Source organism: Polyodon spathula, chromosome 25 (genome assembly GCF_017654505.1).
Source record: "Polyodon spathula isolate WHYD16114869_AA chromosome 25, ASM1765450v1, whole genome shotgun sequence".
Taxonomy (NCBI): domain Eukaryota; kingdom Metazoa; phylum Chordata; class Actinopteri; order Acipenseriformes; family Polyodontidae; genus Polyodon; species Polyodon spathula.
The window spans coordinates 17085428-17113389 of record NC_054558.1 but is presented as its reverse complement, the minus strand read 5'-3'; the positions used below and the strand labels follow the sequence as shown (position 1 = coordinate 17113389).

The 27962-nt window shown below is 40.6% G+C and overlaps 1 protein-coding gene across 10 annotated transcripts in view; it reads left to right on the top strand.

Annotated features, from left to right (window-relative positions):
- LOC121299880 (rabphilin-3A-like) overlaps positions 1–27962 on the top strand; it is a 79453-nt gene that overhangs the window by 41619 nt on the left and 9872 nt on the right. For 6 of the 10 annotated variants that reach the window (XM_041228066.1, XM_041228060.1, XM_041228064.1 and 3 more), the window contains 10 exons: positions 8815–8923; positions 14530–14541; positions 17809–17952; positions 19431–19560; positions 20056–20139; positions 20427–20589; positions 21022–21066; positions 21549–21587; positions 22406–22528; positions 23913–24071. In XM_041228066.1, the coding sequence (XP_041084000.1) occupies positions 8847–8923; positions 14530–14541; positions 17809–17952; positions 19431–19560; positions 20056–20139; positions 20427–20589; positions 21022–21066; positions 21549–21587; positions 22406–22528; positions 23913–24071 (976 nt within the window). In that variant the 5' untranslated portion in view covers positions 8815–8846. The remainder of the gene's footprint in view (positions 1–8814; positions 8924–14529; positions 14542–17808; positions 17953–19430; positions 19561–20055; positions 20140–20426; positions 20590–21021; positions 21067–21548; positions 21588–22405; positions 22529–23912; positions 24072–27962) is intronic. The other 4 variants (XM_041228067.1, XM_041228069.1, XM_041228068.1 and 1 more) reach the window with 4 other exon arrangements.

Sequence of the window (27962 nt, the reverse complement as noted above, 5' to 3'; positions counted from 1 at the left end):
ATACACTAACCCTCACTTCCATCCTTCTTCCATGATATTTTTCTGGACAAATGTTTGGCAAATTCATTTTTTTTTCCTATTTTGAAGTGACAATAAAGTTTGCCCCATTTTTATATAATTTCTTATTTTTATAAAAGAATAAAATAATTGGAGTCTACGAGTGGCTCCCTGTGGTGTGCAGGGTGAGTCATACACTTAGTCCAGGGGTGGCAAAATAGACAAGAGCTTAGAAGTTTCATTGCCCCTAATGGCCAGGTGCCCTCCTGCTGGGCTGACCTTTGTCCTCCAGGAACGGGCAGCTCACTGACCTCCTCTGTAGAGCTCTGGATGTGAAGAGGTGATTGGCTTGGACATGGGATAGGAGGATTCCCAATGATCTTAACTTCCCCTGAGCTGTTGTGGAGAGTTGCTGCGGTGACCATAACTGGGGAGAAAAACAGGGGTAAAATACTAAATAAAATTTAAAAAAAAAAAAGAATAAAACCATTTTAACATGAGAAAACTAGCAAGAAACCTCTCACAGCAAGCCCTGGAAACCTTCTACCTGCCTCAACTTATTACACCTATAACCATCCCACTCTTAGATCCCAATCCACAGGGAGAGATTTTTTCCTCTAGATGAGGTTTGTTTGTTTGTAAGTGAGATCTAAGTCTCCCAGCTAAGCACTACTGCAGTGGGCTGAGGGTCTCTCTAAGAAACATTAGCGTTGGAAAATAAACTACCGATTTAAAAAAAAATAAAACCATAACCGTATCCTTATCAGTGGTGGGACGTGCTTTTCAATCTGGAAAGTTAACCTAAAGAATCCAGTGCATTCTACACCCCCTGGAGGTCTTGCTCATTCAAGCTTTATTCATGATGTTATCCAATTAGAGCTAATGGAACTGTGTGCACAGGAGCTGGCTTGCAATCCTTGCTGCTCTTATTCGCATCGCATACCATGGCAATACTGTTGCACTACAATGTGAATGCAATGGTTCTGTTAGAAGGGGCAAGGAACACTTGGTATAATGTTGCATCACGATAGCATATTTTTATACTTTGACTTGCATAACATAACATGCTTTTTGAGGTGTGTACAGAAGCCTCTATTTTTGAACAATATCAGCAATACTAATAAAAGTGTTAGTACTATAGTTGAATAAAATCAAACCGGCTTGAAGTGGGACTCAGACTGATTAATTAATTATGAATAGGTTGATGCCCACTGTGTACGGCACTATTCTCACCACCTGTAATGACTTTCTAGTATCTTTCTAGTCCCTATGAATTGCACATGCTATATGGGTTTCTGTACTGAGAGGTCAGTCGTTATGTGTGCATTGTCAGAAATACAAATTAGCTCTTGCTGCATGGTCTCTCCCTCGAGGTATCTCCTGTAACCACAGAGGGCTATGTAGTCCAGTGGTTAAAGAAAAGAGGTTGTAACCAGAAGGCCCCTAGTTTAAATCCCAGCTCAGCTGCTGACTTATTGTGTGACCCTGAGCAAGTCACTTAACCTCCTAGTGCTCCGTCTTTCTGGTGAGACGTTGTTGTAAGTGACTCTGCAGCTGATGCATAGTTCACACACCCTAGTCTCTGTAAGTTGCCTTGGATAAAGGCGTCTGCTAAATAAACATATAATAATCTTCCCAAAAGAAAAATAAATGGGTAGAAAGTGCTGCAGTAAATACTGTCAAATTATTGCTCGTGTGTGTAAGCAAATTGACAATAAAATCCCAAGTAATATATTAGTGTGAGGCTCAGGCTAATGAGATCTTTCCAGTCAGAGAGTCTGTTCAGGAGCTGACTTTTTAAACGCACATTCTGTGAGTATGACCCATTGCAGTAGAGGGGATAGAGTGGGGGCGGTCGTACACCTATTCGTACGCATGTCACACTTCTGCTTATACCTGGAGTTCCGATTGCCTTGAAATTTGGTATTACCATTATTTAGCAAACATTATTGAGAATATTCTGGGGATATATGAAGATTCATTCATCCATCCATCAAATTTACATCTTTGCCTATATCGGAACAATTGCTGATTTGAAATTGATTCAATATTTTAGTGCTGATTTATTCTATACTCTTTTGTACAAACTGTTAGCGTATGTTGTGGTTGTCAACTTTTTCATCATGCTGACATTGCGGCTAAACTGTAGCAGGGGGTGTACGTTGCTTGTTTAATATTGTAAGGTCAAAGCTAGATATTTATTTTTCTATTGCATATCCCGGCAGCTTCGATAAGTTGCTGGGCTTTACGAAACTGGTTTAAAGCACAGTTCTTTTCAGGTCATTTGAAGAAAATGAATGGTGCTCAATATTCGAGCGATGATTGCAAATCTCATAAGATAAGAGATGGTAATGTGAGAATATCATTTGTAGCTACTTGCTCTTAATTAGGGAAAGTGGATAATCCAGGCCAGCATGTGTTCACCAGGACAGTGCATTCTTGTAGTCCTGCATCAAGAGAGAAATGTAAAAGGTACCTGAACACATTGCAATGTGATAAACAAACTAAAACCATAACCTTATCTGGGGGGTAGATTGGCCCTTTGCATAATCAGTGGTGGGATGTGCTTTTCCATCTGGAAAGTTAACCTAAAGAATCCAATGCATTTTACACCCCCTCTCCTCTATTTTTCACAAAGGGTTATTAACACATTGCCCTGTAGTTGAAGTGTTGTTGCCTAAGCTGTGTGCATGTTGTATAACATTTGAACTAGCCTGCTGGAGCGCGGTTGTCAATGGCAGTCATTGCATTTGGAGCTGTGTAATGGCGGTCTTGCTCATTCAAGCTTTATTCATGAGGTTATCCAGTTAGATCTAATGGATCTTGTGCACGTCAATAGGTAATTCTCTTGGGAAATACTATTTGAAATGCAAAACATTCAAAGCTTGCATCAGAGGCCATGCAAACAGACGATGTGTCCTAATACTCTAATGAAACTGTGTTCTGCAGGGCTGTTTTAACCCCTGAGGTATCCTAACTGTTTATTTGTTTATATTTTATATAAAATATTTTTGGTACTACTTTAATTTATAATGTTTCAAATTTTCGAGAATTTATTCTTCATATTGTATGATGATTGTATTGTACACATTTTTGTATACGCATGTTAAAATATGTATTTTAAAATATTTCAAACTTAGCCACACATATATTTGGATACAATGTTTTGCACAATGGCTATTTCTTAAGAAAAAAAAATGCAAACATTCAGAACACTCAACGGAATAAGACTTTGTGACCCTCAGGTTGTTGTGTTTTGTGTCCTGCAAACCTGCAGTTTCTGAGGAGGGGTGGCAAAATTGAGGTCCAGGAGGAGCCAAACAAGGCCCTGAATTGAGCAAACCCATTACAACCAAACAGGCCTCTTCAATTGCCCATCAATCCACAACCAGAATGAATACTTAAATACTTAAAACATATTTAAAACCAATTGAAAAAAAACAGCAGAAGAATGTGTTCATTCTGTGAGCAGTTCTGTGTAATTGAAACTAATTAGCTGTAATTGATAGTAATTCTAAAATACAAGTTATGTAATTACCCAGTCATTTTCACAAAATAACGTAATTTGGCAGATTACAGCAATTTGTAGATGACAGTCATTCCTAGCATTAATTTCTTTATGTAATGTTTCAGCAAAAACAAAGAAAAGAAAAACTAATTAAATGTTAATAAATTGAAAAGGAAGTACATATGTTTCCATTTCCGTAGTAATGATTCAATAATTTATGGATTGACGCTTCCAATATAGGCTGGAGAAAAGAGAAAAACTGTGTACGTTTGTCAAAATCAATTCATTTAAATCAGTGAGTTAATGGTGAAGTCTATTTCAGTGAGCTTTAAGAGTGCGTTTGGAGACGGGTCACGGCACACCCCTTGGGAGACAAAAAAAAAAAAAGAGAACTCTGTGTACTGGAATTCTGCATACTGATTGGCTGTGAAGAGCGTTATTGATTTCTAATGGTTCCAGAAGCTGAGCATTGTGACCTCACAACTAAAACCTAACGGCAGTTCTGAACTCTTTGTATTAGACATGGCATACAGAGGGATAATGGATCGCTGGGCGTCAAATACCAGGCGTGTAATTCAATCAATGGAGGGGTTCAGCTGGCATTGTTGACTGAGAGGCTGAAGCTTCAGTGGATCGTGGACAGCCCGGGAGCTCTCTGTTACCCACTGGTTTGTGTTCTGTTCAGCCATCTGTTGTGTACAGTGTTGCACAGTACCTCCAGTTTCAGATACATTGTTTTGTAGTTTAGCATTCTAGTGGTTTAGCATTGTGTTCATTGTAATAATAGTCAACACAGAAGAAGGAATCAGCAGAAGTTGACGTCCAGTTTTTGCCAGTAAGGGCCTGTAATGCAAAATGTTTTTAATTCTGGTTATTACGCACGACGCAAAAAGAACTTAATGCTTAAATCCTCTGCTTCTTCAATAAATCTCTTGAGATGTCTTCATATTTTCAGTGTAATTGGGGGGGGGGCGGGGGCGGGCAATGGTATGTTTGATTTACGACCTAATATTAAAATGTGCATCATTTTAATTCTAAACCATGTATAAGAAGGGGTTGTCAGCATTCCAGCACTGTACTATCTTCATGTTCATGTTAATATGTTGAGTTATAGGGTTCCTTCCAGGATGCTGTTTCACACAGTTTGAGAAGCCAGAGCTACACATGATGAAAGAGACCCAACGCATTGACTTATAAATGCATAATGTAGCAGGAACAACACAGTGACTTTTCTGCTTCAGCTATTTTTATTAACATTTTCAAAATATGTAATTTGATTGATTTGCAAAAAGTACATGCCTGCAACAGTAATAAAAAAAAAATAATTAGGATTTTCCTATGAGGTGGTATTTATAATTAATAACTTGCAATTGAAGGGCTCAGTAATGGGAGATTGCAGTGCATTCCCCTTGCTTGTATGTGTTGGAGGAACTTGCCAGCTCTGCAGGTTGGTCTTGGGCAGCAACAGCAGAGCTGTTATGTAAACAGGACAGGAACACTGTCGCTTCATACTGAACTGCAGGTCTTGGAGATAGTTGTACAAATAATAAACTGCATTAGTGCTGTTGGCATTTATCTTTGTGTATCCCAGGGCTATTGGGCCTGTCAGAGTAGCTATCGCTGGCAGCCTGAGAATATTATTTCTATTTTATAATACATTCTTCTCTATCTATCTGGTCACAGAGTTGTGGTAGCACAATGTGATCTTCCCCACCGCCTTTAGTTCTTCACTTTAAGCTTCAGTGCACAGTGCAACACTAATATACCTCAACTCTTCTTTTGAGAAAGGAAACTTATATATTTATGTGTGCTGTAATAGTAAGAACAGTAAATTATGATCCGTCGTCTGGTGTCTGAGACCAAAATCCTTTGTCTGTTTAAAAAAAAAAAAAAAAGCCAAGAAAATGGAAATGGAAATGCAGGGAATATGACGGTTTCACTCATGGGGAGAGCATTGCATGCTGGGAACCCACACTGACGGGGGAGTTATCAGGCTTCACTCAGATATTGATGTATTGAAGCTTTCCCCCACATCACGCCCCCTCTGTACTGTGTTACTGGGGGGCTGTGCTACAATGTAATAAAAAATAACAACAAACTAATCCTGGATTTCTACATGGCTGATTTAGCACCTTAAGATTAGGTTGTTGTAATCCTGTACCTAGATATATTCAGTGGCAAAGCAGAGGCACGGCAACAGCAACACAGAGGTCTTTTCTTTATCTTTTCTCATAGTAGCAGCTACAGCGAGGAGAGCTATTGGAAGAATGGTATCACAGTGGTAACATTATCATATTATGAATAAAATAGTAAATGACGTTTGAAGCTACTACTTACTCTTTAATTAGTATGCTAGTGTTAACATTTAATAAATGAAGACAGTGTGACCCAAATGATCAGAGCATGCTCTTGAGCACTGCTGGCTGTTGGTACAAGATCCAGTGATCTGTGCTGCTGCCAGGACCCCTGTCTCTGTGGAATGGCACATTGTCTGTCCTGGCTCCAGCAATTGATTGTCCGGGACATTTTTAGATCTTTTAGGTAAACCAAAAAACAAACTAAAATCTAGTTATTAAATCCAGCAGGGACAGTCTCAGGTGGTGATAATAGTACCACAATATAGTCTAAAACATCAATCAGACAAGGAACATTTCTTGAAAAGTAGGGGTTCCCTCAGACCAGTCCCTCTGGTAAACTTTCCAGAGCTTCATGGCGAAATGGATTGAGGTTTTAAAGCAAGTATAATGGCAACTACCATCTTTTTATCTTTTTATGTCTTCTAGTGGCTTCTAGATGTCGGCACAAATGTGTTTGGCTGTACTCTCCTGTAGGGTTGAAGGGAACTTTCCAATGCAGGGGGTCAGCAGAATGAAAAGTCATATTTCCACATTCACAGCTGGCCCTTCACAGGATCAGGCTGGTCGGGCTGTGTTGAGAGGCGGCCGGCAGGCAGGCGATGTGAATCTCATGATATTAGCTCAATCTGGCAAGCCCAGCGGATTCTCACGGAAATTAAGTTGGTGTAGGAAGCTGGCAGCGAATATGATTACAAAGCGATGTGCATTGAACAGCACGGGGGAGGTTTGTGTGGAACCTACCCAGGTGTACCCTCTTCATTTAATTTTTACAGTCCCTTGTGTAAGGTCAATTGGTGCTGTATGAAAACGAAAAATGAAATGCGATTATGACTTTGGTGTAGGCAGGATCTTAATTACGCCACTCTAAAATTTATAAACATGTTTTATTTTAATTTTTTTTCATTTCTAGATTTAAAACTAGACTGAAAACCCTTTGAGCCATCAGGACACATTTTTAACTTTAAAAACACATTTAATCAGGGTTTATATTTGACATGCACACAGAAAAAAGGGAAATGTGGTGACTTTTTTTTAAAAATAAAAATTTACCACCAAGGATGTGCACCAGTAATCCCCTAGTGGTTATGTTTAGGCTGGCCTCATTACAAAAAAAATCCACCTTGCTCAGGCTTACTCAGAGACTGTTGCAAAGGTAAGATATGCTGGTAATTTTAATACTGTAAACATGCCATACAAATCATAAATGCACAAACTGTAATAAATAATTAGTAAAGATACACATAATGAGATGATAAACCGACAAAAACATATTATGACACCCCCCCCCCCCCCCCCCCTGCATTTCAAATGTAGGTGCCTGTCATCTGTATACTTCTCCAATGTTTGGTATATAATAGATTCCCCTTGTAACAGGCAAGGAGGACACAGATTGATTCCCCCTTAACTAATCCATTACTTAAACATTTGCCTTGCTGAAACCCTCTTTAAATAGTCCCCAGTCAAACAACGTTCCCGGAATACCAAAGAGGGACAAACTGCATTCTTAAATTTATGAGTTAGGATATATTCAATAGCAGAGCCAAACGCTGACAACAGGCTGGTATTGGATTGCGGAAAGCAAATTAGATCCTCTAACCTCACTCATTTGTATTGAAAATGAATGGGGCTCCGACGTCTTTGGAATTGATTGGAAAAAGTCCCCTGTTCTGCTCTGCAAATTGCTTTTCAACGCTGAGGCATATCGCTCTACCTATCAAGCGATACCTTTTAAGCTAGTTTTGGGTCAGGGTGGGGTGTGGGGGCAGTTGTAACCAGGATTGATTAGTGTTAACAGACTTAAGGGGTCTGTTTTTTGTCCTGTTGCAGCACTTATTCTGCAGAGTAGCTGTTAGGGTTAGGGTTAGGGTTAGGGGAGTTGCTGCAGGGTCTCCCCTGGGGTTAGCCCATGAGTGTCCTGCTCATCGACGTCTTGAATAATGCATCCCATCCTCAGCGTAGTGACTGCAGCACCCGGCCTGCGTTACTCTCGCTGACATACAGGCCTTCGCTCTCTGTTGTAGGCACTTTCAATTGATCTAATGCCATTTGAATAGATTTTTTTTTTCCTTCGTTTCCCTTTATATATCATGATGTTTGCAGACATTCTAAGTTGAGTTCCATCTATCCAATATCGAGCACATTTCTCTCTAAATCTGCCATTGCCTGGCTCTGATTTAGCTTTGATCTTGTTTGGAGAATCCTAACTGCCTGGACTGAACAGTCTTCTTCCTTCCATTCAAATCGTGTGACAATGCAAACTCTGCCAGTCTCTTTCTCTCTCTCTCTCTCTCTCTCTCTCTCTCTCTCTCTCTCTCTCTCTCTCTCTCTCTCTCTCTCTCTCTCTCTCTCTCTATATATATATATATATATATATATATATATATATATATATATATATATATATCTGGTCTGGTAGAGTTGAAAGGTCACATTGTCACATGATTTCAATAGAATGAGGAATGATGTTCTGTCCCGGCACTTAGGGTTCTCCAGACATGATCAAAGCGAGCTTGAAGCCAAATAAAAAAACATAAGAACAAAAGAAAGTTCATGAACAAGAAGATGTCGTTCAGTCCATCTAAGTGCGTCCGGTTCCTGATAGCTGATTGATCTCAGAACTTTAGTAATGTTGTTGAGGCAGAAACACAGATTCATTAAGACCTTACTTGACAGCTAGCCCGTTCCATATGCTCACCACTCTATGTGAAGAAGTGGCTCCTTCCATCTTATTTGCAGATTGTGAGAAAAATGATTGCTCAGTTTTGGAGCAAGTAAGGGACATGTCAGAAAAGCTATTAAAATGACACCTGAAGCTACTTACTTAAAATAGGACTCTGTGGGCTGTTTACAATAACATGAAAACTGGCCAATATTTAATGAGTCTGCTCTAACAGCTGTCACACCGTAAGAATTGCGATTTCAGTCTTTTTTTGTTTTCTTCTTCTCTTCCAGACGTTGTCGCCGCTGGTCAGCAGGATCCCATCATGACGGACGCGGTGTTTGGGAACAGTTCGGACCGCTGGGTCTGTCCCAACGACAGGCAGCTCACCCTCCGAGCCAAGTAAGAGCTGCAGATTATCACAACTGTCACCACAGGGACTGAACGAGACTGGCTTGAGCAGCGCACAGGCCTGATTAATCATTATGATACTGTCTGGGAGGGAGACCCCAATATTGATCCTACTGTAATCTGTAACCTTACATTTGATATACCTAAAAGTATACAGGTATAAGAAAGTGGTTATCTTAACTAATGTATTCTTGTTTTTTAGATACACTTTGTATGATTTTCTCTTTCGGTCCATCATATCCTACTACCAACCTACAAGTACATCTGGTGCACCTGAGTTCAACCATTAACCTGTCCCCTTTCAGCATTCAGCCTCAAGTGGATGCAAGAAATACATCAGTGGGGAATTCCACATAAAACAATGTATATTTCTTACTTCCACTAGGGGCAGAGTGTTGCAGGGGGAGCAGGTTAATGGTGATAGTGTACCATGTGAGTTAGATTGGATTCTTAGAACCATGCTGAGACCTTGGGGGTACATCAAACTCCTGAGATTTAAAAAGTCACCAGGAGGACTGAAAAAGACACAAAGTATATCTAAACATCAGTTAAGATAACTCTTCCATACCCATACCCAGTTGCCTCTCAGTGGGAGTGCTCACTACCACCTAGAGGTAGCTAATAACACAAGACAGGGTAGTCATTACGATCACTATCTCCCTCCAGTTAATGACCGCTGCATTCAGTGTGCCACCCTGTCTATCTATTTAAAATCTGCCCCTTCTCCATTCATTCTTTCTGACACACTCAGTCTTTTGTCATTCATTCATGAAGAACATGTCCCACCAATAATGAACACTTGCACCTGTTAATGGATTCTAGCATGGCCAATCCCAGATGCAATTCTTCTAGTGCAAATGAGTGACACCAAAGTCACTGTCAGCTGTTCTTTATGTATAACGTGCAGTCCACATATAACTGCTGCTGAATCTCTGAATGTGGCTTTGCGTGCATGTTCTGGGTATGTGCATGTTCTGGGTATGTGCATGTTCTGGGTATGTGCATGTTCTTCTGGCATGTGTCATGTGTCCTGTTTCTACTATAAGCTCTTTGTCAGACTTATTAGGGCATGCAATGCAGTCATTAAACTGGCTGTTCGATAGAAACTTTCCAACAGGAGCACAGCTATAGACATATTTTTGTCAACATGCTGAATGTTGAAGATGTATCTGTACTCTGTGCATCTGTTGTGTGCTCTTTGGAAGCGCTGCGCATTTCTGGCAACTTGGTTTGTGTTCGTGGTGGTGTAAGTCCCTCTGGGAAATATACTGCCTGACCACTTTATTACAACCTGCACCTAATATCAGGTTGGACTGCCCTTATCACAGCATTGACATGATGTGGCTTAGAGTCCACAAGGTGTTGGAAGGTGACACAAGGGTTGTTAATCCATTTGAATAATTCAGACTCAAAGCCTCTAACCCTCTCTTCCCCCTGCCCTTCATTTTGCCATTGCTGATTCACTCTGATGACTGCCCTTCGTCCTGTGGCACCTGTTTGATGTGGACCTACCGTGCCTCTTTCGAATGCTGTTAGATCTTTGCCTTTTTGCTATTGTGCTGCTCCCATAGCTTTATAGTGCTAATAGGATCCCTCATCACATCGAGCGGTCAACCTAATTTGCACCTCAGTCAACCGTTGCATTTAACCCGTGAAGTTTCCATTACACTGAAAATATGAAGTCAGCATCTCAAAAGGTTTACTGAACAAATGGTAGATTTACAAAGCTCACTTTACAGGACACTTAACAACTAGAATTACAAATATTATCTAAAATAGGCCCTTACTTATAAGCATGCAACTAAATACTTTCATGAGTGAAATAACACTATATACCAATAAAGCACACGTCTCGTGTATAATGGATAGCAAGCCAGTATTGAAGTGTGCTGCAGGTTCCGAAAGCGACCTTAAGCAATTAATATGACAAAATCTTAAAAGTGAGAAGGCATTAACAGCCTTCCTGTAATGCAGAGTGCTGCACAAGCCATGCTGAGAGGGAGGCTACAAATTCACCAAGCGCCGTATTGCAAACCCATTCATCACAGGGCAACATTTATTACAGCGCCATAAAAAAATTAGCCCAACCCTCCACCCCCAAATACATGAATTACCTTTACTGTCACCTCTGTTGTGCGCTTTTAATAAAAACCACCAGGTTTAGTTTCTTTAGTTTCTCAGGACGTTTTATAAAAGCTGTGCAATGATGCACTCTCCAGCATAGGAAGCGATGTCATTTAAGAAAATGACAAACCTGTTTTTGTTTGTGAAAGTATAAATCATAGGATCTATTACCCATTTTTGACTGTGACATTAGTAGGTTTGTGAACACAATATAACTGAAACACGAAAGCAATTTGAAATCTCATGTATCTGGTCCCCCTAGACTATCTGCCATTATTATGCCTTTTTATGCTCAATACATTTTTTCTGATGGCTTTGTTTTGTTTGATAAGTCCTGCCTGATCATGCTTTTTAGAATCGGCTACCTTATCAAAATATCTTTGATGGCATTGCAGACAATAGCTCCCTGATGGCAATGCATTTGCATCGTATTACAGTGAAATGGGTAGAGTAGCTGTAATGGTTGAGATTGAACACACAATATCTAGAGGGTATTCCATAAACTATCATGGTGTACTCTAGTTTGTCCATACGTGAAATTAACAAATATACGTGTGTTCAATGTCTCATGTCATTGTAGCTGGTAACAAAACAAGTGGTGTTCCTGGAGTATTATTTATGCAACAAGTACAATGTATAAAAAAAACTGAAAAAAACTATGTTTAAATTAGTGTAGACCCAAATTCAGAGAACCACGTTCTACAATTCTAAGATTCCAAAATGAGAACTGCTAAATAATTATGCTAATTTACTCAACCACGTTAAATTAAAAAAAAAAAAAAAAGAAAGAGTCAATGTTAGCTCTCTTAATGATGGTAGTCCATTACAGTAACTAATAGACCCACCTCTGAAGCTAAGCAAGATTAGGCCTGGTCAGGATTTGGAAGGGGGCCCTCTATGGAATTTACTGGTCCAGTGTGGTGTTAATTGGGCAGTAGGGGGTGCTGTTCTGTCTGACCTGGAGGAGTTAACTTGGGTTCACAGATTCCAAAGGAAAAAATGGCTTAATCACAAAATAACAAGGCTTCAGTTCCCCAATCCCTCTAAATATTGCATCTCAGTGGCTTCTATGTCATTTAAATAAAGGTAATAACCACCAGCACCAGCCTCCTGGTTGACTTTGCAACCTGCAGGTTGATTCCAGCCTTGCAATAAACCCTCTCCACAAGACCATGTGAGTCTAGCATGCATCTCCAGGCTCCACCAGGAAGTTATTAATGCTACTAAAAACCCACATTCACTCAATTGTGGTGGGGGGGGGGGCGACAGTGCAGGCAGCCTTGATTTAATGCGATAGTCAGGACAGGATAGAGGAGGGGAACATCTAACGATGGAGGACATTGCGTCTGTCTTAAAATAAACTTGTTACAGCTCTTACTCAAGCTTCCCACTACCATCTATTTGATCTGTGTTGATATTAATGCGTTACAGGATTGGATTTACTGAGTATTTCTCCTGACTGCTGGCAGACTATGGAGCATGGCTTTTAAAGGAGCGCTCCCCAAGTTTAAGAGTTGAAAGTAGAGCTGCACAAAGTGATAATTCGGATTGAGCTCCCCACAGTCAAAGGTCACTGGTGTTGATTGGGCTAATTTACCATTGTTTCACTTTGAATGGTAAATTAGCCTGATCAACAGCAGTGACCCTCACCTGATTTCTGTGGTGAGCTCAGTCCAAATAATCGAATAATCAGTTCTTACAGCACTAGTTGAGAGATTGAGCAACTGCATGATATTTCATATTTATACCTAATATTTTCACTTGGGTATCTGTCTTGCATTAATTCAAATCCAATTACAGAATGACCAGGTAAATTGCACGGTTCCAGATTACGCTGCGTTGCTAAGATGATGTGGAGCTTTATCTAGGAGAAGTAATCCTCTGAATTCAGATGTTAAATAGAAGTAGCTTTCTTTTCCATACGTAATACTTTATTATATCAACAATACTCCAAGATCGTTCATGAGGATAGTTGTAAACAACCTACTTGATATTTTTCTATGTGAAACACACACACATTACGGTAAAGGTGAATTTGATTTTTTTAAAGTGTATATTATTTGAACAGGGATGAAAATAAGATGCCTATTGCATCCAATTACCTTGGTTAGCCACAGGTAGGGAACAAAAACAGGTGTTTCTTATTAAACTCCTAGTGAAACCAGAAATGGATCAAACTGCTATGTAATGGGAGTCTTATTTCCATCCCTGTTGAAGCTATTAGTGAAGAAACTGTATTGATCGCTCCTTGCAGATACTTCAGTGCTTCTGGATCACCACAAATTACACTTGTGGTTCACCATGACATGAAGATATCACATGCAGTCTGAAGACATGAAAGAAAGGAGCCAAGGCAAGGCGTTCTTGTAAAGGAAATACATGTCAAATGTTTTAGATTTCTGTAGCAATGCAAAAAAAAATAAGCAGAACCATAGTCTAAAAAACAAAAACTGACTTGTTTTTCCATTTACAACAACTCCCAGAAGCCACTCCCATGTGTTAACGGTGTTTATGACAGGAAGTGCAGTATTGAATAGATTCCAAAAGGCGTTCATCAAATTCTTTCTTCACTTCCTCAAAAATGCCATTAAAAATCAATTGGTAATCCATACTAGGCAAGATTTACTGGAGTGGTATTGTTGGCTCAATGCACATTAAATGAAACTGCAGTGAAGTGGTTGGATGCGGCTTGCAGTGGAATTCCACTCTGCAGTTGTGTGTTGCCATAGGTTCACTCCCGGGCAGGACGGACGGGTTTTGCCCGAAGGAGCAAAAAAGTTGCAGCTGAGCTTTCTGCATGGTTACGCTTTGAAAAGCTCAGCTCATCAGGACTGTATTTTAACGAGGCTGTGCTTACAAGGGAGGTCCTGCATCAGGCTGCAGCTAATAGGAGACACGTCCCAGCATGATTTACATGCTGCAATAACTTGAGGCTTTTGAATGCCAGCATCAAGCAGACCACAAAGAGGTCAACAATCTGTGCATGCAAAAATCTGAATGTTGTTGTAACACATTTTATTAAAAAAAATATTAGAATAACCGTATTGTCCACCCTTTGAATGTTTTTTTTTTTTTTGTAGTTTTATTCTAAAAGCATTTTATCTTAGCCCAGAGCGCCACGCAGTGGCTAAATGTTGTAACTGCAGTTTCATTGAGTGGGCTTTGTTTTTTATTACAACTCCTGTGACGGAAGAGGAATTTAGTTGATCCTTGATTAACATGGGACCACCATTAGCAGCTGTGATACTACACACTTCCAAATGGCAAACTGTAATTCAAAGGACAACAATGTTGAATACGCCTACGGAATTTGAAAGACTATTAGAGCTTGAAGGAACGTCCCAGGACTCGGTTTAAAAGCTGTTCCTGTGTGCTGCCACTGTTTAAACTGCTATGAAGCTGACCTTGCTTGCTGTGCTGTTAATCCTCTTTCTGTCTCCTTCCTTTATTTTGCCTCAATCCTCTCTCTGCAGTGAAAAGGAACAGTAAGTACTCTCACATTCTCTGTTCTAACAGTCTCTGTCTGTATTGCTTTTCCTTTGCAAGAAACTATGAGTATGTCTTTAGGGGTTTATTGCTGTCAATGTAAAGTCAGTGTTTTTAACTAATGAATGTAGTGTAGGATGTGTCAATGTGTACATTGATAAATTGAACAACACTGATTTAATACTTGTGTGTACAGTGTCTCTTATTGTATATGATGTCATCTCGTGCTGTTCTGAATGCTCAAATGGTGTGAAATGATGCCTCTTGGAATAAGAGACACTTTACAGGCAAGTTGTTAAGAAAGCAAGAAAACACGATGTCTTATACATGATTTCTGATGTAAATATAAGTGTATTAAACTGGAGCTGTTTTGGACCATCAACCAATAGAGGAAACATTATACAATGCATTACACATCAGGCCCTATCTGCCCAGGGCTGTGAAACCCAGTGATGAAAAAAAAAAAAAAAAAAAAAAAAAAAAAAAAAAAAAAAAAAAAAAACTTTATAGGATCATACTGGGTTTCTTTTAAAAAAAAAAAAACACGAAAAAAACACAAAAGCAAAGTATAATTACAGGTCAAAAACTTGAAGGGTTCAAACAGCTTTAATTAATTTAAGGAAAAAAAACAAACAAGTAATTTAGTCAATCATATCTTCCATGTATTATGTTTGTTTCTTATTCTTGGTTATGATAAACAACCTTCATGGAATAAAAGTGTACTTCATTATTTATTTATTTAAATAAATATTTCCTGGTGTTCTGAGATTGGCTCATGATTTCCTGATTGAAGGACTCATGGGAGTAGTAATGATGTCACTCATAAGAGACACAGCGATTGGAAGGCTGGGGATTTTGTGACTTCAATAATTCCTACAATCAAGAAATCAGAGGAGATGTATAGAAAAGCTGAAAACATCACTTGCAGGTTTGAATGAAAGTATGCTTTTGTTCTGTCATGATGGCGTACTTCTCCTGGTACAGGCACCTTTAAGCTGTTCTGCTCAGCAGGGAGGTGTACAACTACAGTCATGCTTTGTTTCAAGTTTGTGAAGTTGATCTGGTATAAAACTGTAGTATTTTGTTTTGGGTCCCAGAAGTACACTCTTAAAATAGCCCAGGAAATTGAGCTTGTCTTTCGGTTTGCTTTTATGTGGGTGGGTGGGTGTGTGTGATGTGAGCCTGTCTCTAATGGAAGGCGCTTGTGTTTTCTGAGTGTGCTTCACAGAATCCCAGCAAGCTTAGCAAACAGCTTTCTCATTATTGTTTAGTGTAGGGTTTCTGCAGATTGCTGGCATTGGTTCTCTCTTGAGACTTCAAAAATGTTTTGTGCGTTTAATCACCGGGCCTGTTTCATTGATAGAGCAATGCAGTGCAGTGGGCCACAGCTTGCTTGCACTTATCTCCCATCATGGGCTCTGTTCTCGTCTTGAGCCTTTCTCTTACTATTTTATGATGTTTGCAATCATTCTAAGTGATGTTGTGTTGCTCCCATATTGAGTCTTTTTTTCTCAAAATCTGCTCTATTGGCTTTGAGCTTGTCTGGAGGGTCGTAAGTGCTGGGCAAACAGTTTTCCTCTTTCCGTTCAAATGATGTCACGGTGTGATCTTTCAACTCTGCCAGCCTCACCCACTCTCTGTCTATGTAAACGTAGAGTCCAGTAGGTGGGGCTGCCACATGATTTGAATGAAAAAAATATCCTGGAATTTAGGATTCTCCAGACAAGGCCAAAACCAGTTAAAAGAAGATTTAGAGGTAAATGTCACCAGGGCTTGTGGATTGAGATGGTGCATACAGTAGCTGTGACCAGGGCTCATGGATTGAGATGGTGCATACAGTAGCTGTGACCAGGGCTCGTGGATTGAGATGGTGCATACAGTAGCTGTGACCAGGGCTCGTGGATTGAGATGGTGCATACAGTAGCTGTGACCAGGGTTTGTGGATTGAGATGGTGCATACAATAGCTGTGACCAGGGCTCATGGATTGAGATGGTGCATACAGTAGCTGTGACCAGGGCCGTGGATTGAGATGGTGCATACAGTAGCTGTGACCAGGGCCGTGGATTGAGATGGTGCATACAGTAGCTGTGACCAGGGTTTGTGGATTGAGATGGTGCATACAGTAGCTGTGACCAGGGTTTGTGGATTGAGATGGTGCATACAGTAGCTGTGACCAGGGTTTGTGGATTGAGATGGTGCATACGGTAGCTGTGACCAGGGTTTGTGGATTGAGATCGTGCATACGGTAGCTGTGACCAGGGTTTGTGGATTGAGATCGTGCACATGGTAGCTGTGACCAGGGTTTGTGGATTGAGATGGTGCATACAGTAGCTGTGACCAGGGTTTGTGGATTGAGATGGTGCATACAGTAGCTGTGACCAGGGTTTGTGGATTGAGATGGTGCATACAGTAGCTGTGACCAGGGTTTGTGGATTGAGATGGTGCATACAGTAGCTCTGTTGCAGTTTTCAGTAAAAGGTGATAGGGATCCCTATGCTGACAAGCATATACTGTATCTACATCTCCGAAAAGAAATGGTCCAGTTTGAGTAAATGTGGCTTGATAAACAACATTATTAATATAACATGTATACAATAAGACATAGCAGCAGTAAGTAATGGGTTTATTAGTATAGAACCAACAGGAGAAAGTAGATTTGTGTAACCTGTGCTTCAGCACTTTATCTAACAGCCTGTCAGCTCTTCATATCAATAGCTAGAACCAATATGCACAGCCTTTCCTACATACTTCAAGAATATTTAATGTTATTCTTGTGTGCAGATCTGTTATGAATGCTAAGCTAAATAAAAATATGATATATGTATTTTTTAATTTAAAGTTGAATTCCCTTGTAAATTCTACTATGTAAGTACTAAAGCACCTGTCTTACTGACAAAATGGCTGCAAACAAGAACTGTAATTCATGGTCTATTAAGCACTCAAGTTGTGTTTTTCTTACCTGTTTTAATATCCTGTTATGTGTGCTCTGAATTCTTATTTGCTCTGCTTACTAACTAGCCCACACACATGCTTCTGAAAAGACTCCCTAAGTCTTGTGTTGCACAGAGGACAATGCTTTACCTGAGGGCGCACAGTACACAGTGCAACGCTAATATGCTTACATCATTTCACCACAATTAACCTTATGGAGTCTTTTCAGAAGCAACACATGGCTAATAAAGATCCATGTAATGTAAATCATAATCTAATCAGGTTCTCGCAGATCTGGAGCAGTTGCAATGTGTTGTTCCTGTGTCTGTGACAGGATCGGAACGGGGTGGTCAGTCCACTCCAGCCAGACCGAGAGGCAGAGGAAGAATGAGGAGCTGACTGATGAAGAGAAGGCGATCATCAACAGCGTGATCGCCAGGGCTGAGAAGATGGAAGCCATGGAGCAAGAGCGCATTGGGTGAGCTGGACTGCCAGTGAGCGTGGGGCCATCTGCTCTTCATCAGAGCCCCTACTCCAAAGACGCTGTCTGTCATCAGCTAGAGCAGCTGCCCAAACCTTGACGGGGGCCATCCTGGTGTTCAGGCTTGGAATAACTTCTCGTTGTGCTTTGCTCGTGCTGTACCATGTAGAGTTCTCTATGATTTTTTATAACTTTTATAAGGGAAAGCTTAAAGCAGTTCTTGGTTCCCTCTGAATTTGCATAATATTTCCTGTCTGTTTATTGTCCCATGACATGTGTCCTTAGTCACCCATGAATGTCCGTTTCTTCACATATTTGGCATGTTTCATGAAGTCACCTTTGGGGCAGTCTTTGAGCAAGCCTGAACAAGGTGAGATTTCTATAATTAGGCCAGTATAGAAATGACCAAAGCACACCCCTATTGGTCTTTTATATACTAGCCTTATTAAACTTTGCTCAGTCTTGCTCAGAGACTGTGACCAAAAAGTCAAATGTGCCAATTGCTTTATCAAACTTGACAAATACTCATGAATGTAGTAACAGTAATGAAGGAAGACTGAGAGCGGGCATAAAATATTTTGATAGAAGCACATAGCAACTTTTGCTTCTGAAATAGGTTTGCGAAATGAATCAATATTTCATCCATCAAGAAAACAGTCTTTTGGAACCATTAGTGCAATCAAATGGTGAGATGCAGAAATACAGTTGTTGTTATGTTTTATTGGAGGTTCTCAGTGGTGGGTTTTGGAATAATGAAAGCATTAAATCACAGTAAAATGTAATAAGAGGCTTGCTCGCCAAAATGCTTGTCTAATTTTCTTGTGTTGAGTCCTGCTATATATTTTCCGAGTATGTGTTTACTGTTGCCTATGATTTTTCAGGTTACTTGAAGGATGTGCTCTTGTGTTATTTGTAAGTCATGCACTGTCATACTCTATGTGCGCCATCAGCAACCGTGGGTCTCAAAGCATCTTTCAAAAGAGGAATGAACTTTGAAATGAAGCCTCGACCCTCAGCTAATCTTTCCTGAACTTAGAATTGACATGCCTTGACGTTTTTTAAATGGGAAGTTCAATATCTTGATTTTTATTTCATGTTTGCTGTGGTGTTGTGAGCCTCTTGCCAGGTCATCAAATTCTCAATTAACTCCTCTGGATCAATAAAGGTGTTGATTGATTGATTGAAGTAAAACTGATGGCCAGTGTTGCCGTCTTTGTGTCCTTTATGCTGATGTTGTGTCCTAAAGACTAATGTGATCAGCAGTAGGTGAGTGACATCTATGCTGGGAGCTCCTTGTATTGTTATCAGTGGGCTGAACAGAACTCTCAAATTCCAGTGAACATGGAGTCAGCAGAGGTTTATATGAGGAGATCATTCATTTCTATTGGATTAGGGGCTAAGGTGAATGCAAGGTTTCTGTGAGAGTGCCGTGTGCGTGTCTGCGCCCAGTGTAATCGTGGCTTGCTTGCTTCCAGGCGGCTGGTGGATCGTTTGGATGACATGAAGAAGAACGCATTGGGGGACGGGGTCTCGCGCTGCGTTCTGTGCGGGGAGCAGCTCGGCATGCTGGGGGCCGCCGCTGTCGTCTGCGAGGACTGTAAGAAGGTACCGAGAGCCCTTAGACAGTCGTGGCACTAAACACTTTATTCAATGGAAGTATAACTCCTACAGTGTTACAGAACACCCTGCAGTGTTTACAGTTACCTTTGCTGTGTTGTCTGTATCCCAACAATAATATACAGCCACCTCTCAATAATACAAATTTCAAAAAAATTCTATTATCAATAGTTCCGCTTTTGTCTGCTTAGGATAGTGCATGTTTTTGAAATGGCATTGATGCATGAGCATTGTGGCATTGTAGGACCAGCAGCCTCAAAACAGCACTAAAATAATTCCCACACACAGGACATTTGTGCTAAGTCAATGTGTACAATAAGCCGGACCATGTAGAAACTTTGTGATATCAGGAAATTTGTCTAATCTGCTGGAAATACATTTTTCAGCTTGTACTCGTTCACCAGGAGAAATAATTTCTCTTATTTTGGTCATTAACACACAGCAATGATATGCAAATCCTACAGTGTGGTTGTCTGTCCGCAGCATGCCTGTACAAAGTGTGGAATTCAGTGCAGCAGTCGACCTGGCTCCATATGGTTGTGCAAGATCTGCAGTGAGCAAAGGGAGGTGAGTGCAATCTAGCAAGGGTCATACATAGCACACAGTACAGCCTAATAGGGCAGGGGTCATACATAGCAGACACTACCGTCTAACAGGGGTCATATCACACAGTACAATCTAACAGGGGTCATAGCAGACAGTGGTGCAAATGGAATACATTTTACAACAACTTTTCCAGAGCTGCGACCCTAAAAACGGCCCTATGAAATGCGTGCAGTAGTATCGTCACTAGTGGATTGTATCCCATCTGTGGGTCTGTGAATACCTGACGGACTGACTGACTGTTTGCTCAGGTGTGGAAGCGCTCTGGGGCCTGGTTCTTCAAGGGCTTGCCCAAACAGGTCCTGCCCTCCCCGATGCCAATCGGTGAGGCGAAAGAGCCGAGGGAAGTCGGCACCGCTGAGCTCCCTGTTCAGGAGCAGAGACCCAGCAGCTATCCGCGGGCACAGGGCCAAGGTGAGAACCTGCTGAACAGGTGTTTGGAGAATACCTCAAATGTTCACTGGTGTAGTCCTTGAGTTAATACTTTCCTGTTGCATATCTGAGTTCAAGACCTTTTCCGTATTCAGTGCTGCTGAGAGAATATATGTGTTTTTACTGGAGATCAGTTTGAATTCTACCATATCTTGCATTTATTCTAATCCAACGGCAGGCTGACCAGTCACTGTTCCAGATTTTGATGCAGGTGCAGAGCTTGATTTAAGGAATGTAATTCCCTTAATCCAGCTGTTTTAATTTAGTGTTAAGCATGCATACAGTTTAAACAGAATATTCTATGAATGTTCTTATTTGAGGAGGGCTTGTGGGTTATGTGTAACTCATTCATGGTCCTCTCTCTCTATATTTTGTACGTAATTATTATCTTTGTTGTTGTCTCTCATTCCTCAGGACCAGCAGAGGCTCCCCCTCAGCTCACAGAGCAGCAGCCCCAAGGTAAGCTTGATAACACACCCATACACTCGGACACTGCAGCAATACAACCAGGCATTGGAAAACGATTCACTACCATCAGCCAATCAGCTTCGAACTCTAGTGGGTTTCTGTCAGACAGTAGATGCCTGCTGGAATTATGAGTCAAGCACGCAAGTGCCAGCTTTTTCATTTTGACTTGCTCTATTGAAAGCTCAGCTCTCTATTGGGCATGCAAGTACTAAACAAGGACACAGTTGGTCCGAATGTATTTTATTATCCATCAAAACCAGCCAAACGATACTTTGCACAGACGAAAGCAACCAATCCGGTACTGCTGAATTGGCCAATCAAAAAAAATTGAGAAAGAATTTGTATAAATATCAGACAGGATTTAATGAACTAAAAGCTGTAGCACATTGTTTTGGAAATAGTCCCCACTGCTTCTGCATGGGAGAGGCCTGGCGTGTTTTTGGAGGCCAGTGAAGTGTTTGGTTTCTGTACAGGTGAGCCAGAGGAGAGGAGAGCTGGGGGCAGGAGATCAGGTCTGTGGAAGTCCATTCATAAACCTCTACATTTCAGCTGGCTGTCCATACAGTAGCTAACAAATATTCATCCCCAACTCATGCGCATACATATATTTCTATTTTCCGTTGTGTGTTTGTCTTTCCTTTGCCATTCCTGTATCTGACTGCCTTTCTGTGTATCCGTTTGTATCTACTGATCAATCAACATCTATTTTTCACATCTTTATTAGGTCTCTGTATTTATCAGAACCTTTTACTCCAGTGTGCCATGCTTCGGTTTACAGTGGTAAAAACATGACATGGTGAAATATACAGCGGCCAAGCAAAGTACACAGGAGTATGGTAAAACATTATCGTAAAAAAGCATGCTCAAATGTTACTGGAATAAAACGTTTTGATAAAATGGAGCCATAGTGATGTGTGTGTTTGCTTCTAAGCCCATGAACTACTGACATATTATATTGAATCGCCATGCTGTAAATTGTGGTTGAAATTACAAAGATAACTACTGTATGCCTGTATGCTGCAGACAGACAGTTGAATAGTGGCTTTCAAGTTTTAAGATGGGAGCTACGTTTGTGGAATGTATACAGCTGTACTGCCACAATGATGCCTTTTACTCTAAAGTGTGCTGCACAGAAGGTATGGGAGAATGTAGCAAATAAACACCAATGGTGATATTGAAGTGTAAAACTGAACCTGCATGTCGGGCAGCTTAAAGCCAAAGTCCAAACCTGAAGCAATCATTTGCAAAGCAAAGAATGCAAATAAGGTGGTGCTTTCTGACAGTGGCCTCTGGTGGAGGAGTGAATACCCCCCTTGTTCCCTGGTTGTAGTGAAATCTCGCGATGCCAGCCACCACGAGACTGATCGAGGGGGATACAGCTCAGAGGAGGACGGGGCTGTCGGTGCCTATCGAGGTGCCAGGAAAGGAATGAGACCACAGAGGTCCGAGGCGGGTAAGGGGCTTCACTCAGCGACTGCCTCTGACCATCATGATACCGTTCACTTCTCCAGATCTCTTGCGTCTCCATTGATGACTACCGGCTCTCTTACTGTATCTCCATTGCTAACAACCAGATTTATTCTATACGCCTTTATTGCCAAGAACTAGATCTTATATGTGTCTTCATTACAAGCTATCACATATCTTATGTTTCCATTGACAATAACCTGATTTCATTTCATCATCTCTAACAACCATGTCTCTTATACTGTTAATTGCTATTCTCAACAACTAGGGCTTTTATTCTTTTATTTATTTATTTATTTATTATAAAAATGTAGTAGTCACCAATTGTTTTTATCATTTTCTTTCTCCCAATTTGGAATAGCCAATTATTTTTAAGCTCAGCTCATTGCTCCCACCCCTGCTCTAACTCGGGAGCGGTGAAGGCGAACACATGCTGTCCTCCGAAGCGTGTGCCATCAGCCGACCACTTCTTTTCACACTGCAGGCCCACCATGCAGCCACCTCAGAGCTATAGTGTCGGAGGACAACACAGATCTGGGCAGCTTACAGGCAAGCCCACAGGAGCCCGGCAGACTACAGGGGTCACTGATATGCGGTGAGCTGAGGACACCCTGACCGACCTAGGCCGTCTGCCCCCCCCCCGAACCAGGAATCGTGAATAAAACTACCAAACTTCTTGAGACTGCAACGAAACAAAAAAAAGTGGAAGATTAATTTACTGTGTGCAGGATGTCGGGTTCAGCTTATACCAGGATAGTGTATCCATTCTGAGGCTAAGAAAATACAGGATAGTGTATCTATTCTGAGGAAAATGTCTATAGTTGAGAGAAACCTACTTTTTTCTTGTGGAATCAAGGAGTCTTTTTTTAATGAAACAAAACTGAGGATTTATCTTCAGTGAAACTGAGGAAATCCTCTCTGTGTGCCGTCCTTTTCCCCTCCGCCTGTCTGTCTGCCTTTTTACTCTAAGCGTTTGTTGTGGTCTGCATTCATGGTTGATCTGTGTTTGTCTTTTTTTTTGTCCTTTTAAAAATAATAATAAAAACTACCCCAAACCAAAAAATTATTCCTTAGTTGGGTATTGGTAGATACTACTTTCACTCAAAAGTACACATGTAGTAAAGCTACATCCTGGTGACTTTTTAAAACACAGAAGTTTAAAGCACCCTCTGAAGAGCTCTCTGTAACATGTCTAATCTCTAATCTGGTACACCAGAGTGTAACCATTAATCTGTCCCCCTGCAACACTGCCCCATCGTGGATGGAATAAACAGCAATGTGTTATATGTGGGATTTCTTGCAATGTACACCCAGAGTTCTTCCTTGAAGTAAGAGCTGCCGTAGTCACGTTGTGTGCTGTCTATTTACAGGCACGGAGAACACTGGCAGAGGAGGCTACCCCCCGGTGGCCCGGAAGCCTCAGGAGCTGCGCTCCGCCCCGAGTGGGAGCGAATACGGCACGGGGGATCCCGAAGGCCGAGACGCCTACCACAACGAAGCCGAAAGTGAGGTCAACAGGAGTCCTGTAGGTTAGTAAAGCCAATCGAAACGGATGGACCAGAACGTCTTGCTGCTCTGTCTGCTCTAGGTTCTGCTTCTGGTGCTTTCTTGCTTTTGCTTTGCCTATCCGCATTGTTTTCTATGTTTGCAGTATATACAAACATGCTGTGGCTTACCTAGCTAGAATGCTACATTTTGCTGGGTATGCAAAGATGCAATAACACATGTGTGGATCATGTGTGGTTAATTAACTATGAGTAGGGACAAAGCTGTGTCTGAGCATTGAAAAGTGTACCACACTGAGATGTTAATACTGGTAGTTAATTGTTCAGTGGTGATATTGCTTTCGGTGGGATGTGGGCTTTTTTATTGTGTCATTCCCCGTGGCTTGTTCTTGTATTAATACTCTGTCCTCTGCAGTTAGATATACCACAGCATGTGTTAATATACCCCAACCCAAGCAGTCCTGTGGTGTACGTATTACACTCTCCCCTCTGTTAAAGCAAATGCACTCTTAGCAGAATGTAACATTTCTAAATTCCATCAATTACTGAAAATGATCAAAGAGCTTCCACTCCATTCCATCACAAGCCAGTCACACACAGATTCTGCAAGTATGGAAATCCATTTACAACATCCACTCACTCACAGACTGTCTCAGAGCACTTTACAGACATGTCAAACTAATCCACCAGAGACTTGCCCTGCTGTTTTAAAGTGAAACAGTGCCTTGGAAGAATGCGGCAACACAACAGTTAGATTCCAGCGTCTCCCAGGTAATTGCTATCTCTCTGTAAAAGACTTGTCTTTGGAGCATGAGGGGGCAAATTGTTCGACTGGCAAACTTTGAAATTAGGCTGAAATGGAAATAGTCTAGGATTTTGTATTAAAAAGACAACAAGATTGGAATACCTGCTTCATTAATACCAGCAACTGGCCTTCTGGAATGACTTACACTCCTGGTCCTCACCTGAGGCAGTTTCAGAGAGGAATAATCACGTTGTGTTAACAGCATCAAACTAGCATGATACCACACGTGACAGCTGAACTGGTCCTTCCTGGTACTAAGTTATTTTTCACTAGTTTACATTTACATTACAACCATTAGCTGCTATAAATGTCATCCAAAACTCATTCATTGATGTACTAAAATTCAGTGCCTTTGGGGAACCCTTTAACTTCATTAAGGATTTATTTTAAAGGTGACAGCGTCAGTGTCATATTAAGAGGAAAGACTGACCAGGCAAGAAAGTGAGGAAGGAGTGGTGTTTGTTTTCATGTTTCACATTACTTGGGTGATTTATATACAGATATTAGTATAAAGTTTTAAATAGGTTCACTCTAACAGCTGGTTTCACAGATCCAGATTAGCACCTAAAGTGTAACATGGGATAGTCCAAGATTAGTGCTAATCAGGGTCTGTGAAAGCAGCTGTAAAAGTTTAAACGTTCTGGAAATAAAATGGAATCAGTTTGAACGTGTTTTGCTTTAGTATTGACTGAGTTCCTAGCTATTCCCTTACCAAGCGTCTGCTCTGCTTGCTTGCTTTTCCTCACCTCTATTTCTTAAGACTCCTGCATTTCTTCTTAACGCCTTGGAATTTTTGGCCCATCCGTTTTCATTGTCTGATCCAACGGGCATGCTGTCCACCTGCTGACCCCAGCAAGCAGTGAAGGCAACACTCACTCCCCTCCACTTCCAGGCATGGCTGGGACTTGTTCATCTAACTCCAGCATGACTTGCCATTCAATGCTGTTTGAAACCTACCGAGGATTGCTGTATTTTGTCTAATAAAAAGCAGGTTGGATAATTCACTTGGCGTTCATGCTTTTGGAAGCTTGGGTTGAGTAAAAACCAGTCAGCCTGCTGAAAACAAAGGCAATATTCAAATAAATGTAACTTTAAGAAAAATGGAAATGTGAACTTGCAGAAAGTAGAATCATTGACTTTGCTAAATTAGTCACGCTGTCATTACAGCTTAATGTTAATAGGGTTGAATAATGTCTGTATACCAGCACTGTGTCATTACAACCTGTCCATTGTCTAAAGATAAATACAGAAATAAATAACCAACAAATGATCATTTCTGGCATGCCGTTGTGCATAGCCTGCTATATTCAGAAACTACAGCTGCTGTAGTTGGCTTTACAGGACATATTAATAGCATATTGTGGTTCTGATTTGGTACCATGGTGCAGCAATGGATTACACCACAGTGTCTTGGTTCATAAGTGTTTCCTCTGGGTCAATACAGCTCAAATGGACTAATGTTGGGTTCCTCAACTATTTACATTGATGACTTTCATCAATTATTGCGATTATTAATTATTCAATTTTGTTGGAAAGTCCTTGAAACATGATTTAAAATGGTACTAAGCCTTTTTCTTCTAGGTCTACCCTCACAATGAGAATAATTGTGCCAAAGTTAACTAAAATGGTAAATTTTATTACCTGCTGACACCATATAGGGCATAACTTATGCAGCTCTTTTTTCTGCAAGCATACAACCCCTTTTCTGCAGCACATAATGGACAACAACCACTAACAGGGAGCCCCCAGGATTTCATCCACTTGAGCTGGAATGCCCCCACTATGGGACCATTGGTAGCCTCATCCCATTGCAGAGGCTCTTATTTTAATACAGAGCTATTGAACTGCCACTGGAACACCATTGCATGGAATTGCCCTTGTGAATCACTGAGAGCAGCACAGTCAGTGCAGACAAGAGAGTCAGATCTGAGACAAGCCCAGTCAATGCTGACACCAGTCATCTACAGTGTTTGAGCTCTGTCAGGCCCAATGAATGATGGCTACTTCTCGTCAATCTCCTCCCCACTAGACCTGTTCTAAATCAGCTCAGTGTGATTTTAAACACCTTATTACAGGCAACACTGCCTGCCTGGGCAGAACATCTGATGAGCACTAGATTCCCCCTGTCTGTATAAGCTATTGTTTTTTTTTTTATCAGTGTAGAGTTTAGGAGATGCTAGAGTTATGGTGTTTGGGATGCTGACACAGTGAAACTATCTTACAAAATGGTACTTGGATATGTCAAGCAACAGCCCCAATACTGTACTATTACAGTAAATACTGTGGAGCTACCAAAACAATGTCACTAAGTCTTGCATAATATGTGTTCCTATCACTTTCCTCTGTGAAGATTCTTACGTTATAGTAAGCGTGTGTTTGGTTTTTTAATGGTATTCTTTTCAAATCGCGAACAACGTCTTTTATAATTCAAAGCTCCACTTTCGATCATGATGGATCCGTATTCAACACTGAAAACAGTGCAGGTCACAGGGGAAGCAGCGGTTTGGTTACTGACTGACAGAGTTTGGAGGGAATGCTTCTGGGAGTCTGGGTTTTGGTAGAGAGTAAAACAATTAGCAAAGTCTGTTATCCAGTAGACTACTTAAGGCTTTTTCCCAAGTAGTCCATCAGGTGCTTTTAGTGAAAATCAAGCTGTTTGGCTTCATTGTGACTTCGAATGCCAAGAACATTTTTCGATTAAAAACCTTGTAATTGTACAAAATACAATAATCTAGTGTCTCCTCCTAGCATTAAAATAAAATGTATATAGCTATTTATTATTATTATTATTATTATTATTATTATTATTATTATTATTATTATTATTATGTGTTTAAGCCCTAGGTTAATTCAGATATGTTTTTGTGTCTATTGGAATTTGAGGATTTCTGTTAATGTGCACTACAAGGCACTTTTATAAATGTTTTATTGTTTAATTAATTTCATATACTTTTGTAAATGATATATCATCAAAATCTTCTATATAATAAAGTTACATTTAATCATGTTGATTTCAGCTCCATTGTTTTTATTTATTTATTAATTTCTTTAGATTTTTTTTTTTACTTTTTCCATTGAAATACATATTTTTTTTAATTTTGTGCAAGATC